Source organism: Salvelinus alpinus, chromosome 13, assembly GCF_045679555.1.
Source record: "Salvelinus alpinus chromosome 13, SLU_Salpinus.1, whole genome shotgun sequence".
NCBI classification, from domain to species: Eukaryota; Metazoa; Chordata; class Actinopteri; order Salmoniformes; family Salmonidae; genus Salvelinus; species Salvelinus alpinus.
The window spans coordinates 56455575-56471407 of NC_092098.1; the positions used below are offsets into that span (position 1 = coordinate 56455575).

General features: G+C 44.0%; 1 protein-coding gene across 1 annotated transcript in view; it reads right to left on the minus strand.

Annotated features, from left to right (window-relative positions):
* LOC139537961 (cell adhesion molecule 2-like) overlaps window positions 1–15833 on the minus strand; it is a 654531-nt gene that overhangs the window by 176344 nt on the left and 462354 nt on the right. The window contains exon 5 of the mRNA XM_071339878.1: window positions 1076–1213. Coding sequence (XP_071195979.1) covers window positions 1076–1213 — 138 coding nt within the window. The remainder of the gene's footprint in view (window positions 1–1075; window positions 1214–15833) is intronic.

Below are 15833 nucleotides of genomic sequence, written 5' to 3' on the forward strand. Positions count from 1 at the left end.
GATGTGGGGGAGGAGGGGGAAGATGTGGATGAGGAGATGGAGGAGGTAGAGGAGGAGGAGGATGTAGGGGAGGAGGGGGAAGATGTGGATGAGGAGATGGAGGAGGTAGAGGAGGAGGAGGATGTGGGGGAGGAGGGGGAAGATGTGGATGAGGAGATGGAGGAGGTAGAGGAGGAGGAGGATGTGGGGGAGGAGGGGGAAGATGTGGATGAGGAGATGGGGGAGGTAGAGGAGGAGGAGGATGTGGGGGAGGAGGGGGAAGATGTGGATGAGGAGATGGAGGAGGTAGAGGAGGAGGAGGATGTGGGGGAGGAGGGGGAAGATGTGGATGAGGAGATGGAGGAGGTAGAGGAGGAGGAGGATGTGGGGGAGGAGGGGGAAGATGTGGATGAGGAGATGGGGGAGGTAGAGGAGGAGGAGGATGTGGGGGAGGAGGGGGAAGATGTGGATGAGGAGATGGGGGAGGTAGAGGAGGAGGAGGATGTGGGGGAGGAGGGGGAAGATGTGGATGAGGAGATGGAGGAGGTAGAGGAGGAGGAGGATGTGGGGGAGGAGGGGGAAGATGTGGATGAGGAGATGGAGGAGGTAGAGGAGGAGGAGGATGTGGGGGAGGAGGGGGAAGATGTGGATGAGGAGATGGGGGAGGTAGAGGAGGAGGAGGATGTGGGGGAGGAGGGGGAAGATGTGGATGAGGAGATGGGGGAGGTAGAGGAGGAGGAGGATGTGGGGGAGGAGGGGGAAGATGTGGATGAGGAGATGGAGGAGGGGGAAGATGTGGATGAGGAGATGGAGGAGGTAGAGGAGGAGGATGAGGAAGAGGAGAACGGTGAGGAAGAAGTGGAAGAAGTGGAAGATGAGGAAGAAGCTGAGGATGATGAGGAAGAGAAGGAGGAGGAAGAAGAAGAATAGTAGAACAGTGTCCTGACTATGATCTCTCTATGTTTGCTGAACCAGCAGAGGTCGGCAGCAGGCGGCTTGGAGCCGTGGGGTCATACATACTCTAACCCCTGACCTCTAACCTCTGACCTACTGACCTATGAAGGGTAGTAACAGTAGTAGATGTCTGTGTCCTGACCTTTGATCTCCTTCTCGTTCCTGAACCAGCGGAGGTCGGCAGCAGGCTTGGAGCCGTGGGTCATGCAGGTCAGAGTGATCTCATCTCCCTCCAGGGCAGGCTTGGTCAAACCGTCTATCTCTGGCTTCTCTGGCACTCCTACAGGACCGGGGGGGAATTACACATGTTAAAACGCGATACAACACATATGGTCGCTGTCTGTGCATTAGTGCATTCATCTTCAGATAGCTAGGTGGGACAACCACATATCACAGTCGTAGCCAGTGCATTCATCTTCAGATAGCTAGGTGGGACAACCACATATCACAGTCATAGTCAGTACATTCATCTTCAGATAGCTAGGTGAGACAACCACATATCACAGTCATAGTCACTACATTCATCTCCAGATAGCTAGGTGAGACAACCACATATCACAGTCATAGTCACTACATTCATCTTCAGATAGCTAGGTGAGACAACCACATATCACAGTCATAATCAGTACATTCATCTTCAGATAGCTAGGTGAGACAACCACATATCTCAGTCATAGTCAGTACATTCATCTTCAGATAGCTAGGTGAGACAACCACATATCACAGTCATAGTCAGTACATTCATCTTCAGATAGCTAGGTGAGACAACCACATATCACAGTCGTAGTCAGTACATTCATCTTCAGAGAGCTAGGTGAGACAACCACATATCACAGTCATAGTCAGTACATTCATCTTCAGATAGCTAGGTGAGACAACCACATATCACAGTCATAGTCACTACATTCATCTTCAGATAGCTAGGTGAGACAACCACATATCACAGTCATAATCAGTACATTCATCTTCAGATAGCTAGGTGAGACAACCACATATCTCAGTCATAGTCAGTACATTCATCTTCAGATAGCTAGGTGAGACAACCACATATCACAGTCATAGTCAGTACATTCATCTTCAGATAGCTAGGTGAGACAACCACATATCACAGTCGTAGTCAGTACATTCATCTTCAGAGAGCTAGGTGAGACAACCACATATCACAGTCATAGTCAGTACATTCATCTTCAGATAGCTAGGTGGGACAACCACATATCACAGTCATAGTCAGTACATTCATCTACAGATAGCTAGGTGAGACAACCACATATCACAGTCATAGTCAGTACATTCATCTTCAGATAGCTAGGTGGGACAACCACATATCACAGTCATAGTCAGTACATTCATCTCCAGATAGCTAGGTGAGACAACCACATATCACAGTCATAGTCACTACATTCATCTCCAGATAGCTAGGTGAGACAACCACATATCACAGTCATAGTCAGTACATTCATCTTCAGATAGATAGGTGAGACAACCACATATCTCAGTCATAGTCAGTACATTCATCTTCAGATAGCTAGGTGAGACAACCACATATCACAGTCATAGTCAGTACATTCATCTCCAGATAGCTAGGTGGGACAACCACATATCACAGTCATAGTCAGTACATTCATCTTCAGATAGCTAGGAGAGACAACCACATATCACAGTCGTAGTCAGTACATTCATCTCCAGATAGATAGGTGGGACAACCACATATCACAGTCATAGTCAGTACATTCATCTACAGATAGCTAGGTGGGACAACCACATATCACAGTCATAGTCAGTACATTCATCTTCAGATAGATAGGTGGGACAACCACATATCACAGTCATAGTCAGTACATTCATCTACATATAGCTAGGTGGGACAACCACATATCACAGTCGTAGTCAGTACATTCATCTACAGATAGCTAGGTGGGACAACCACATATCACAGTCATAGTCAGTACATTCATCTACAGATAGCTAGGTGGGACAACCACATATCACAGTCATAGTCAGTACATTCATCTTCAGATAGCTAGGTGGGACAACCACATATCACAGTCATAGTCAGTACATTCATCTTCAGATAGCTAGGTGAGACACCACATATCACAGTCATAGTCAGTACATTCATCTACAGATAGCTAGGTGAGACAACCACATATCACAGTCATAGTCAGTACATTCATCTTCAGATAGCTAGGTGGGACAACCACATATCACAGTCATAGTCAGTACATTCATCTCCAGATAGCTAGGTGGGACAACCACATATCACAGTCATAGTCAGTACATTCATCTTCAGATAGCTAGGTGAGACAACCACATATCATAAGTCATAGTCAGTACATTCATCTGCAGATAGCTAGGTGGGACAACCACATATCACAGTCGTAGTCAGTACATTCATCTTCAGATAGCTAGGTGAGACAACCACATATCACAGTCATAGTCAGTACATTCATCTTCAGATAGATAGGTGGGACAACCACATATCACAGTCATAGTCAGTACATTCATCTCCAGATAGCTAGGTGAGACAACCACATATCAGTCATAGTCAGTACATTCATCTTCAGATAGATAGGTGAGACAACCACATATCTCAGTCATAGTCAGTACATTCATCTACAGATAGCTAGGTGAGACAACCACATATCACAGTCATAGTAAGTACATTCATCTACAGATAGCTAGGTGAGACAACCACATATCACAGTCATAGTCAGTACATTCATCTACAGATAGCTAGGTGGGACAACCACATATCACAGTCGTAGTCAGTACATTCATCTCCAGATAGCTAGGTGGGACAACCACATATCATAAGTCATAGTCAGTATATTCATCTACAGATAGCTAGGTGGGACAACCACATATCACAGTCGTAGTCAGTACATTCATCTTCAGATAGATAGGTGGGACAACCACATATCATAAGTCATAGTCAGTACATTCATCTTCAGATAGATAGGTGGGACAACCACATATCACAGTCGTAGTCAGTACATTCATCTTCAGATAGATAGGTGGGACAACCACATATCACAGTCATAGTCAGTACATTCATCTTCAGATAGCTAGGTGGGACAACCACATATCATAAGTCATAGTCAGTACATTCATCTACAGATAGCTAGGTGGGACAACCACATATCACAGTCGTAGTCAGTACATTCATCTCCAGATAGCTAGGTGGGACAACCACATATCATAAGTCATAGTCAGTATATTCATCTACAGATAGCTAGGTGGGACAACCACATATCACAGTCGTAGTCAGTACATTCATCTCCAGATAGCTAGGTGAGACAACCACATATCACAGTCATAGTCAGTACATTCATCTTCAGATAGCTAGGAGAGACAACCACATATCACAGTCATAGTCAGTACATTCATCTACAGATAGCTAGGTGGGACAACCACATATCACAGTCATAGTCACTACATTCATCTTCAGATAGATATGTGAGACAACCACATATCACAGTCATAGTCAGTACATTCATCTTCAGATAGCTAGGTGAGACAACCACATATCTCAGTCATAGTCAGTACATTCATCTTCAGATAGCTAGGTGGGACAACCACATATCTCAGTCATAGTCAGTACATTCATCTTCAGATAGCTAGGTGGGACAACCACATATCACATTCATAGTCACTACATTCATCTCCAGATAGCTAGGTGAGACAACCACATATCACAGTCATAGTCAGTACATTCATCTTCAGATAGCTAGGTGGGACAACCACATATCATAAGTCATAGTCAGTATATTCATCTACAGATAGCTAGGTGGGACAACCACATATCACAGTCGTAGTCAGTACATTCATCTCCAGATAGCTAGGTGGGACAACCACATATCATAAGTCATAGTCAGTATATTCATCTACAGATAGCTAGGTGGGACAACCACATATCACAGTCGTAGTCAGTACATTCATCTCCAGATAGCTAGGTGAGACAACCACATATCACAGTCATAGTCAGTACATTCATCTACAGATAGCTAGGTGAGACAACCACATATCACAGTCATAGTCAGTACATTCATCTCCAGATAGCTAGGTGAGACAACCACATATCACAGTCATAGTCACTACATTCATCTTCAGATAGCTAGGTGAGACAACCACATATCACAGTCATAGTCAGTACATTCATCTTCAGATAGCTAGGTGAGACAACCACATATCATAAGTCATAGTCAGTATATTCATCTACAGATAGCTAGGTGGGACAACCACATATCACAGTCATAGTCAGTACATTCATCTTCAGATAGCTAGGTGAGACAACCACATATCACAGTCATAGTCAGTACATTCATCTACAGATAGCTAGGTGGGACAACCACATATCACAGTCACAGTCAGTACATTCATCTTCAGATAGCTAGGTACATGTGCAAGAAAAGTGTATGTTCCTTTTGGGGGGGATTGATACTCTTTGAACAGGTAGGGTCTCAGATGTTTTCAGAAGATGTTTTCAGAAGATTGTCAGGGACTTAACAGAAAATAGTTTTGACTGTGCTGAGCGGGAGCCTATGTATGGCAGAGGATTTATCATAAACCTGGTCTAGTGCTGCATGAATTTGATATAGCTCAGCTCAGAGTGTGTCGGGGAGGAGGACAGGAAAAACAATGAGATGAACCTGGAACCATCATCTGAACAGACGAGGGTAGACAGTGTAAAGGGTGTGTGTGTGTCTGTGTGATCCGTCATCTGAACAGACGAAGGTAGACAGTGTAAAGGGTGTGTGTGTGTCTGTGTGATCCGTCATCTGAACAGACGAAGGCGGACAGTGTAAAGGGTGTGTGTGTTTGTGATCCGTCTTCTGAACAGACAGGAAAAGGAAGAGGATAGAGCTTTAAAGGGTAGAAGAGAGAGATTAACACTCACATATCGACAACTCAACTTTGACTGAGTACCTCTGATGATGCAACCCAACCATCCCTGTGTGTGTGTCTGAGGCTTCTGTAGAAGGTGTTTGTTATTTAATACCAAAAAAAACAAACATTTTAAGTGAAATATTAGCTTTTATCTGAAGCCTATAAGACAGGAAATTCAAAAGATAATTTGACCTGTGCACTAACAATGTTTTTCAACATCAGCAGCTCGACTACTACTAGAGAAATGTAAATGTATTGATCAAATGACAAATTTCCATACAAAATTATTTCTAGTCTGTCTGTGTCCGATACACTCTACTTGAGTCCTGTACATTTCCAAGTGTAGCCAGCCTACCTGTCTCCTGTACATTTCCAGGTGTAGCCAGCCTACTTGTCTCCTGTACATTTCCAGGTGTAGCCAGCCTACCTGTCTCCTGTACATTCCCAGGTGTAGCCAGCCTACTTGTCTCCTGTACATTTCCAGGTGTAGCCAGCCTACTTGTCTCCTGTACATTTCCAGGTGTAGCCAGCCTACTTGTCTCCTGTACATTTCCAGGTGTAGCCAGCCTACCTGTCTCCTGTACATTTCCAGGTGTAGCCAGCCTACCTGTCTCCTGTACATTCCCAGGTGTAGCCAGCCTACCTGTCTCCTGTACATTTCCAGGTGTAGCCAGCCTACCTGTCTCCTGTACATTTCCAGGTGTAGCCAGCCTACCTGTCTCCTGTACATTCCCAGGTGTAGCCAGCCTACCTGTCTCCTGTACATTCCCAGGTGTAGCCAGCCTACCTGTCTCCTGTACATTTCCAAGTGTAGCCAGCCTACCTGTCTCCTGTACATTTCCAAGTGTAGCCAGCCTACCTGTCTCCTGTACATTTCCAAGTGTAGCCAGCCTACCTGTCTCCTGTACATTCCCAGGTGTAGCCAGCCTACCTGTCTCCTGTACATTTCCAGGTGTAGCCAGCCTACCTGTCTCCTGTACATTTCCAGGTGTAGCCAGCCTACCTGTCTCCTGTACATTCCCAGGTGTAGCCAGCCTACCTGTCTCCTGTACATTTCCAGGTGTAGCCAGCCTACCTGTCTCCTGTACATTTCCAAGTGTAGCCAGCCTACCTGTCTCCTGTACATTTCCAGGTGTAGCCAGCCTACTTGTCTCTGGTAAAATGCTAGATTAACTTAAAGCAAAACATTAGAAAATGTATCTGGCTACATTCTTTCGATGATAAACATTAGAAATATGATTGTTCCAAAAAAATACTTTGCTGTTAAAAATAAAAATAAATATTGAACCTTTATCTAACTAGGCAGTTAAAGAACAAATTATTCATCAAAAAGAAAGGAGGACCAAGGTACTCTTCATATAATGAATTAAAATGCCTTTATTTGTATGGAATCAAAGTTTAACTCCCTGATGAAGGTCATGCATCCGAGACGAGTCTGATTTAAAAAGAAAAATGATGTTTCTATTGAACATGCCTTACAAATAAAAACATTTTAATAAGTTATATGAAGAGTGCCTTGGTCCTCCTTTCTTTTTAATGACCAATCTACCCCTTTAACCTAAGAGCACCTTCTGTCTACCAAAACCTACTATTGTGTACCTTAGTAGCGCTTCCCTTCCTCCTCTTTCCTTCTACAAGTTCTTATTTACAATGAGGCTCACTTCTTATTTGTTTTTCTTTTCCTGAATTTATTATCACTTAAACTCTGTATGTATTTCTTACTGGGGTTGTTTCTTATTTTGAGTGGCAGCCTATGGGTACATGTTTTTATAAACGTATCATTTGAAATGGATAATGTACCTGCAACACTCCCAACAACCCAAAAAATAATAATAATTAAAAATAACATTCTTCTTTGGGAATTTCAGTACTTCATCGTAACGTTTCCTCGTGGTTCTATTTCAAGTCATGTTCTCAGATTGTTCCGAGAACGTTCTAAGAATGTTATTTTAAAACATTCTGTTCTGAGCATCAACAAAACTCTCTCTATCCTCTATCTTGTTAATAAGGTGTGTTGGCGACACCTGATGTTCATAGTGCTCGTTTCCTTTGAAATGGGGTCTGTTTGGATAGACTAAAATGAACAGCTTTATACGCATAAAGAAACAAGGCATGTTAGCTCCTTCCTGGTGGCACAGTGGACTAATTCCACGGATAAAGAACAGAAGATAATAGGTTTGAATCTCACTGATGCCATATCAACAACAAAATGTGGCCCAGTGTCGTCCGGGTTAGGGGAGGGTTTGGCTCATTTCTCCCGAGTCCATATGGGAAGCTGCAGTGATGGGACAAGACTGTAACTACCAATTGGGTATCACGAAAAATATATCACGAAAAAGGGGTAAAAAAATAACCTATTATTTATGTTCTCAGAGCGTCAATAAAATCTTGCAGGAAACACTTTAAGGAACCAGAGTAAAACCTTCTCACAACCTCCCTACAACCTAAAATAAACCTTCCCAGAGCAGGCAACATTTTCTCTTCTGCTCTCAGAATGTTTAAAAACATTCAATTTTATGAGCTATTTTATAAGTTCCAAGAACTTCGAAGGAACCAAGTGTGCTGGCTAGCTACACCCCTTTGCTGCTATAACAGCCTCCACTCTTCTGGGAAGGCTTTCTACTAGATGTTGGAACATTGCTGCTATAACAGCCTCCACTCTTCTGGGAAGGCTTTCCACTAGATGTTGGAACATTGCTGCTATAACAGCCTCCACTCTTCTGGGAAGGCTGTCCACTAGATGTTGGAACATTGCTGCTATAACAGCCTCCACTCTTCTGGGAAGGCTTTCCACTAGATGTTGGAACATTGCTGCTATAACAGCCTCCACTCTTCTGGGAAGGCTTTCCATTAGATGTTGGAACATTGCTGCTATAACAGCCTCCACTCTTCTGGGAAGGCTTTCCACTAGATGTTGGAACATTACTGCTATAACAGCCTCCACTCTTCTGGGAAGGCTTTCCACTAGATGTTGGAACATTGCTGCTATAACAGCCTCCACTCTTCTGGGAAGGCTTTCCACTAGATGTTGGAACATTGCTGCTATAACAGCCTCCACTCTTCTGGGAAGGCTGTCCACTAGATGTTGGAACATTGCTGCTATAACAGCCTCCACTCTTCTGGGAAGGCTTTCCACTAGATGTTGGAACATTGCTGCTATAACAGCCTCCACTCTTCTGGGAAGGCTTTCCACTAGATGTTGGAACATTGCTGCTATAACAGCCTCCACTCTTCTGGGAAGGCTTTCCACTAGATGTTGGAACATTGCTGCTATAACAGCCTCCACTCTTCTGGGAAGGCTTTCCACTAGATGTTGGAACATTGCTGCTATAACAGCCTCCACTCTTCTGGGAAGGATTTCCACTAGATGTTGGAACATTGCTGCTGGGATTTGCTTCCATTCAGCCACGAGCATTAGTGAGGTCGGGCACTGATGTTGAGCGATAAGGCCTGGCTCGCAGTCGGCTTTCCAATTCATCCCAAAAGTGTTCGATGGGATTGAGGTCAGGGCTCTGTGCAGGCCAGTAGAGTTTTTCCACAGTGATCTGGACAAACCATTTCTGTACGGACAAAGCTTTGTGCACGGCGGGAATTGTCATACTGAAACAGACAAGGGCCGTTGTCACGCCCTGGCCATAGAGAGGCTTTTAATCTCTATTTTGGTTAGACCAGGGTGCATTCTAGTTTCTTTATTTCTATGTTTTGTAGTTCTATGTTTTGGCCGGGTATGGTTCTCAATCAGGGACAGCTGTCTATCGTTGTCTCTGATTGGGAATCATACTTAGGCAGCCTTTTTTCCTTTGGTGTTTGTGGGTAGTTATCTTTGTTAGTGGCACTATAGCCCTGTTAAGCTTCACGGTCGTTTCTTTGTTTCTTGTTTTGTTGGCGACATTAAAATAAAAGGAAAATGTACGCTCTCCACGCTGCACCTTGGTCTCCTTCCGACGCGGCCATGACAGCCGTCGTCCGACTGTTGCCACACAGTTGGAAGCACATAGGATGCCATCTTTCCAACAAGTCAGTTTGTCAATAAAAACCTACTCCAGAGCGCTCAGGACCTCAGACTGGGGCGAGGACCTTCCAACAGGACAACCACCCTAAGCACAGCCAAGACAACACTGGAGTGGCTTCGAGTCAGGACTCTGAATGTCCTTGAGGGGCCCAGCCAGAGCCCGGACTTGAACCCGATCGAACATCTCTGGAGAGACCTGAAAATAGCTGTGCAGCGACACTCCCATCCAACCTGACAGAGCTTGAGATGATCTGCATAGAAGAATGGGACAAACTCCCCAAATACAGGTGTACCAAGCTTGTAGCGTCATACCCAAGAAGACTCGATGCTGTAATCACTGCCAAAGGTGCTTCAACAAAGTACTGAGTAAAGGGTCTGAATACTTTATGTAAATTTGATATTTCCGTTTTTTAATATATAAAATAAAAACAATTGAAAAACCTGTTTTTGCTGTTTCGTTATGGGATTTCTAGATTGCTGAGGATTATTATTATTTGTTTAATCCATTTTAGAATAAGACTGTAACGTATCAAAATGTGAAAAAAGTTCAAGAGCATGAATGCTTTCCAAAGGCACTGTAGCTCTGATTGGCTACCGGTCTGCAAAGACAGTTCTTGTTTACCGTTGTCCTAACAGCAGGAAGATCGTAGCTTTATCTTCTTCAAAATAAGAGTCCCCCTGCGAAGATGCTAATTTTGTTTTTGGAACTCTAGCGCATCACATCTGTTTTTCACAGCAAACACATCTGACAAAATAAATGGTTAATCGGACGTATTTTAATATAGTATTATTTATACCAGCATTTCTTTTTGAAAGTTTACACAAAAAAACGACATGTTCATAGCTATTGTCTAGGCTATATTTAAAGAAATGCATGTTTTAAAAAATAAAATAAAACACAAATACATGTTATTGGAATTACTCAATAGAGTCTGTAAAAAATGTAATGTGTCTCTTGTGCTTGGCAATGGGTTTAATACAGAGTACTGGTGAGTCCTTACTCTGTCCACTCCATTCACTGCTATGGGTACTTACTGGTATAAGGGATGCTTAGAGAGAACGTTCTACTCAGTTAAAGTAGGGTGGGAAATACTCGGTAGGGTCTCTACTCACCAGATATGGTTAATTTGGAGTGGGGATGTGTCATACACACACCCAGCAACACTGCGTTCTCCATAGCCCCCAATGCAATAAACTGTAATTGACTGTACATGGGATATATATTGACTTGTAGAGTCCTTTTCTCTTTTTTATCTCTACAAGCCCATATGTATTCCACGTACAGTCTATACTGAACAAAAATATTAACGCAACATGCAATAATTTCAACGAATTTCAGTCAATTGAAATAAATGCATTAGGCCCTAATCTATGGATTTCGCATGACTGGGCAGGGACGCTGCCATAGGTGGGCCTGGGAGGCCATAGCTCCACCCACTTGGGAGCCCAGCCATTCAGAGTGAGTTTCTTCCACACAAAAGGGCTTTATTTCAACCAGAAATACAGTTTCATCAACTGTCCAGGTGGCTGGTCTCAGACGATCCCGTAGTTGAAGAATCCGGATGGGCTGGCGTAGTTACACGTGGTCTGCGGTTGTGCCGCTGGTTGGACGTACTGCCAAATTCTCTAAAACGACGTTGGATGTGGCTTATGATAGAGAAATGAACATTCAATTCTCTGGCAACAGCTCTGGTGAACATTCCTGCAGTCAGCATGCCAATTGCACACTCCTTCAAAACTTGAGACATCTGTGGCATTGTGTTGTGTGACAAAACTACACATTTTAGTGGTCATTTATTGTCCTCAGCACAAGGTGCACCTGTGTAATGATAATGCTGTTTAATCAGCTTCTTGATATGCCACACCTGTCAGGTGGATGGATTATCTTGGCAAAGGAGAAATGCTCACTAACAGGGACGTAAACCAATGTGTGCACCGGAACCGCCACCTGTCCCAGACCTGCTTTTCAACTCTTAATGATCGGCTATGAAAAGCCAACTGAAAATTATTCATGATTATTATTTGACCATGCTTGTCACTTATGAACATTTTGAACATCTTGGCATAGTTCTGTTATAATCTCCACCCAGCACAGCCAGAAGAGGACTGGCCACCCCTCATAGCCTGGTTCCTCTCTAGGTTTCTTCCTAGGTTTTGGCCTTTCTAGGGAGTTTTTCCTAGCCACCGTGCTTCTACACCTGCATTGCTTGCTGTTTGGGGTTTTAGGCTGGGTGTCTGTACAGCACTTCGAGATATTAGCTGATGTACGAAGGGCTATATAAAATAAACTTGATTTGATTTGATTTGAGAGAAATACGCTTTTTGTGCTTACAGAAAATATCAGGGATCTTTTATTTCAGCTCATGAAACATGGGACCACATGTTGTGTTTATATTTTTGTTCAGTATATTGCACTGGGCGCTAAAGAGGGGGTAGAGACTGAAGTGCTGCTGAGTATGTGCCTCCATTAGATACCCTACTGAGTATTTCCCACTTTAGCTGAGACAAGTAGACAGGTAGAAACATTTTCTCTACAGCCCAATATTCTCAACATACCAATAATGTCAACATTATATTTTCTTTGGTATTACATTTTTTTCTTATTGGTTCCATATTTGGATTTATAAATTACACATTGCATTTTTCTTGTTGTCACAAAAAAAAATGGCCGTTGATTATTAATGTTCCATATCTTTTGAATGAGTTATCCACATTGCAACGTGGGCTTTTATTTTGAAGGTTTCCTCATTAACATACGGACGTGACATCATCGTTTGGGATGCTGTCAGAATAATAGTCCGGTCCTGGACAAGATTGACACATTTTCATTAGGGTTTTATTTACTGCAGTGTCTAGTAATTGTCCAAACGCATGGCCACTTTACCACTCTATATTGCTATAGAATTTTCACAAATGCAACTCTACATTATTCCCAAACATTCTATGAAAGTATGAAAACGTGAAAATGACCATATCTAAGTGCTCGCTTGTTAGAAAATGTAAAATAAAAAGGCATCATATTCTTCCTGGGAGTGTACAGTATATGAACAGATTTTTATACGATTTCATGTTGCTATAACGCTGTCCGTTCCACTTTAACTCAGAAATAAATGTTTGGTGTATTGCACAGGAAGTTGGTGGCACCTTAATTGGGGAAGGCGTTTTTTGTGGTAATGGCTGGAGCGGAATAAGTGGAATGGGATCCAATACGCCGTTACAGCTATTATTCTGAGCCATCCTCCCCTCAGCAGCCTCCTAGCTGCATTGATCTAGTGAGCATGTGTAACAGTATAACTTTAGTCCGTCCCCTCGCCCCGACCCGGGCGCGAACCAGGGACCCTCTGCACACATCAACAACAGTCACCCACGAAGCATCGTTACCCATCGCTCCACAAAAGCCGCGGCTTTTGCAGAGCAAGGGGAACCACTACTTCAAGGTCTCGGAGCGAGTGACGTCACCGATTGAAACGTTATTAGCGCGCACCACTGCTAACTAGCTAGCCATTTCACATCGGTTACACATATACACTGTACTGCACAGCATGTTGTTTCTTAGCAAGGCAATTTGTTTTCTCAGCTACAGTTTGTTGTTGTGTGGTGGCTGGTCGAGGAGATGTAGGAAGCTGGCAGTGTTTGTGTTGTCTTACCATAGCTACGCCAAGCTATCTCCACTATGGAGTGGCTAGTTCCGATGTGGCGTGGCTAGCTTGGGTTGGGTAATGCAGAGTTACTAGGCATTTCCCCCAAAGTTCTGTGTTGACTTTGAACTTATCAAGCTAGCTAGCTATGTTTTATGGAATATATCATCAACATTGCATGGGAGTGCACAAATGTTCACCTCACTGTCTGGGTATCGCAGGCCAGCTATATAACTGGCATTAGGACGTCAGTTGTTGTCTGACTCTAGCTATTTAGCTTCTCCTAAGTCATCTGTGTAAAAAATCTAGCTAGCTTTCTTTGCCTGTTGTTAGCTAGCTAGCGCTCATCTGAGTGGTGCAAGCTGCTGGAGTTTGTACAAGACGAGAGTTTGGATACGTCACAGCTAAGAACATAGTACAGATTGATTTCCAATCAAGAGTCGCTGCTTTAAATGAGACTATGATCGGTGATACTAATTCTGTCCATCTTGTAATTAATTAGCTTATTTACTTTCCTAAATTTCTTATGTAAAAAATAGCAGATAATTATTTTTGTTTATTAAATCAACACCTTTAAAAAGAATTCTAACATAAGTTGATGGCCTTAATCGACGACACGACAGTGGTAGGCCTGATCACCAACAACGATGAGACAGCCTATAGGGAGGAGGTCAGAGACCTGGCCGTGTGGTGCCAGGACAACAACCTCTCCTTCAACGGGATCAAGACAAAAGAGACGATTGTGGAATACAGGAAAATGAGGACTGAGCACGCCCTCATTCTCATCGACAGGTGGTTGTAGTGGAGCAGGTTGAGAGCTTCAAGTTCCTTGGTGTCCACATCACCAACAAACTATCATGGTCCAAACACACCAAGACAGTCATGAAGAGGGCACCACAAAGCCTTTTCCCCCTCAGGAGACTAAAAAGATTTGGCATGGATCTTCAGATCCTCAAAAAATTATACAGCTGCACCATCGAGAGCATCCTGACTGGTTGCATCACTGCCTGGTATTGCAACTGCTCGTCCCCCGACCGCAAAGCACTACAGAGGGTAGTGTGTACAGCCCAGTACCTCACTGGGGCCAAGCTTCCTGCCATCCAGGTCCTCTACACCGTGCGGTGTCAGAGGAAGGCCCTAAAAATTGTCAAAGACTTCAGCCACCCTAGTCATAGACTGTTATCTCTGCTACAGCACAGCAAGCGGTACTGGAGTGCAAATTCTAGGTCCAAAAGGCTTCTTAACAGCTTCTACACACAAGCCATAAGACTCATGAACAGCTAATCAAAGGGCTACCCTGACTATTTGCATTGTCTGCCCCCCCCCCCCCTCTTTTACACTGCTGCTACTCTACCTTTACCTCCATCTACATGTACATATTACCTCAATCACCTCGACTAACCGGTGCCCCTACACACTGACTCTGTACCGGTACCCCCTGCATATAGCCTCCACATTGACTCTGTACCAGTACCCCCTGCATATAGCCTCCACATTGACTCTGTACCAGTACCCCCTGTATATAGCCTCCACATTGACTCTGTACCGGTACCCCCTGTATATAACCTCCACATTGACTCTGTATCGGTACCCCCTGTATATAGCCTCCATATTGACTCTGTACCGGTACCCCCTGTATATAGTCTCCACATTGACTCTGTACCGGTACCCCCTGTATATAGCCTCCACATTGACTCTGTACCGGTACCCCCTGTATATAGCCTCCACATTGACTCTGTACCGGTACCCCCTGTATATAACCTCCACATTGACTCTGTATCGGTACCCCCTGTATATAGCCTCCATATTGACTCTGTACCGGTACCCCCTGTATATAGTCTCCACATTGACTCTGTACCGGTACCCCCTGTATATAGTCTCCACATTGACTCTGTACCGGTACCCCCTGTATATAGCCTCCACATTGACTCTGTACCGGTACCCCCTGTATATAGCCTCCACATTGACTCTGTACCGGTACCCCCTGTATATAGCCTCCACATTGACTCTGTACCGGTACCCCCCTGTATATAGCCTCCACATTGACTCTGTACCGGTGCCCCCTGTATATAGCCTCCACATTGACTCTGTACCGGTACCCCCCTGTATATAGCCTCCACATTGACGCTGTACCGGTACCCCCTGTATATAGCCTCCACATTGACTCTGTACTGGTACCCCCTGTATATAGCCTCCACATTGACTCTGTACCGGTACCCCCTGTATATAGCCTCCACATTGACTCTGTACCAGTACCCCCTGTATATAGCCTCCACATTGACTCTGTACCGGTACCCCCTGTATATAGCCTCCACATTGACTCTGTACCGGTACCCCCTGTATATAGCCTCCACATTGACTCT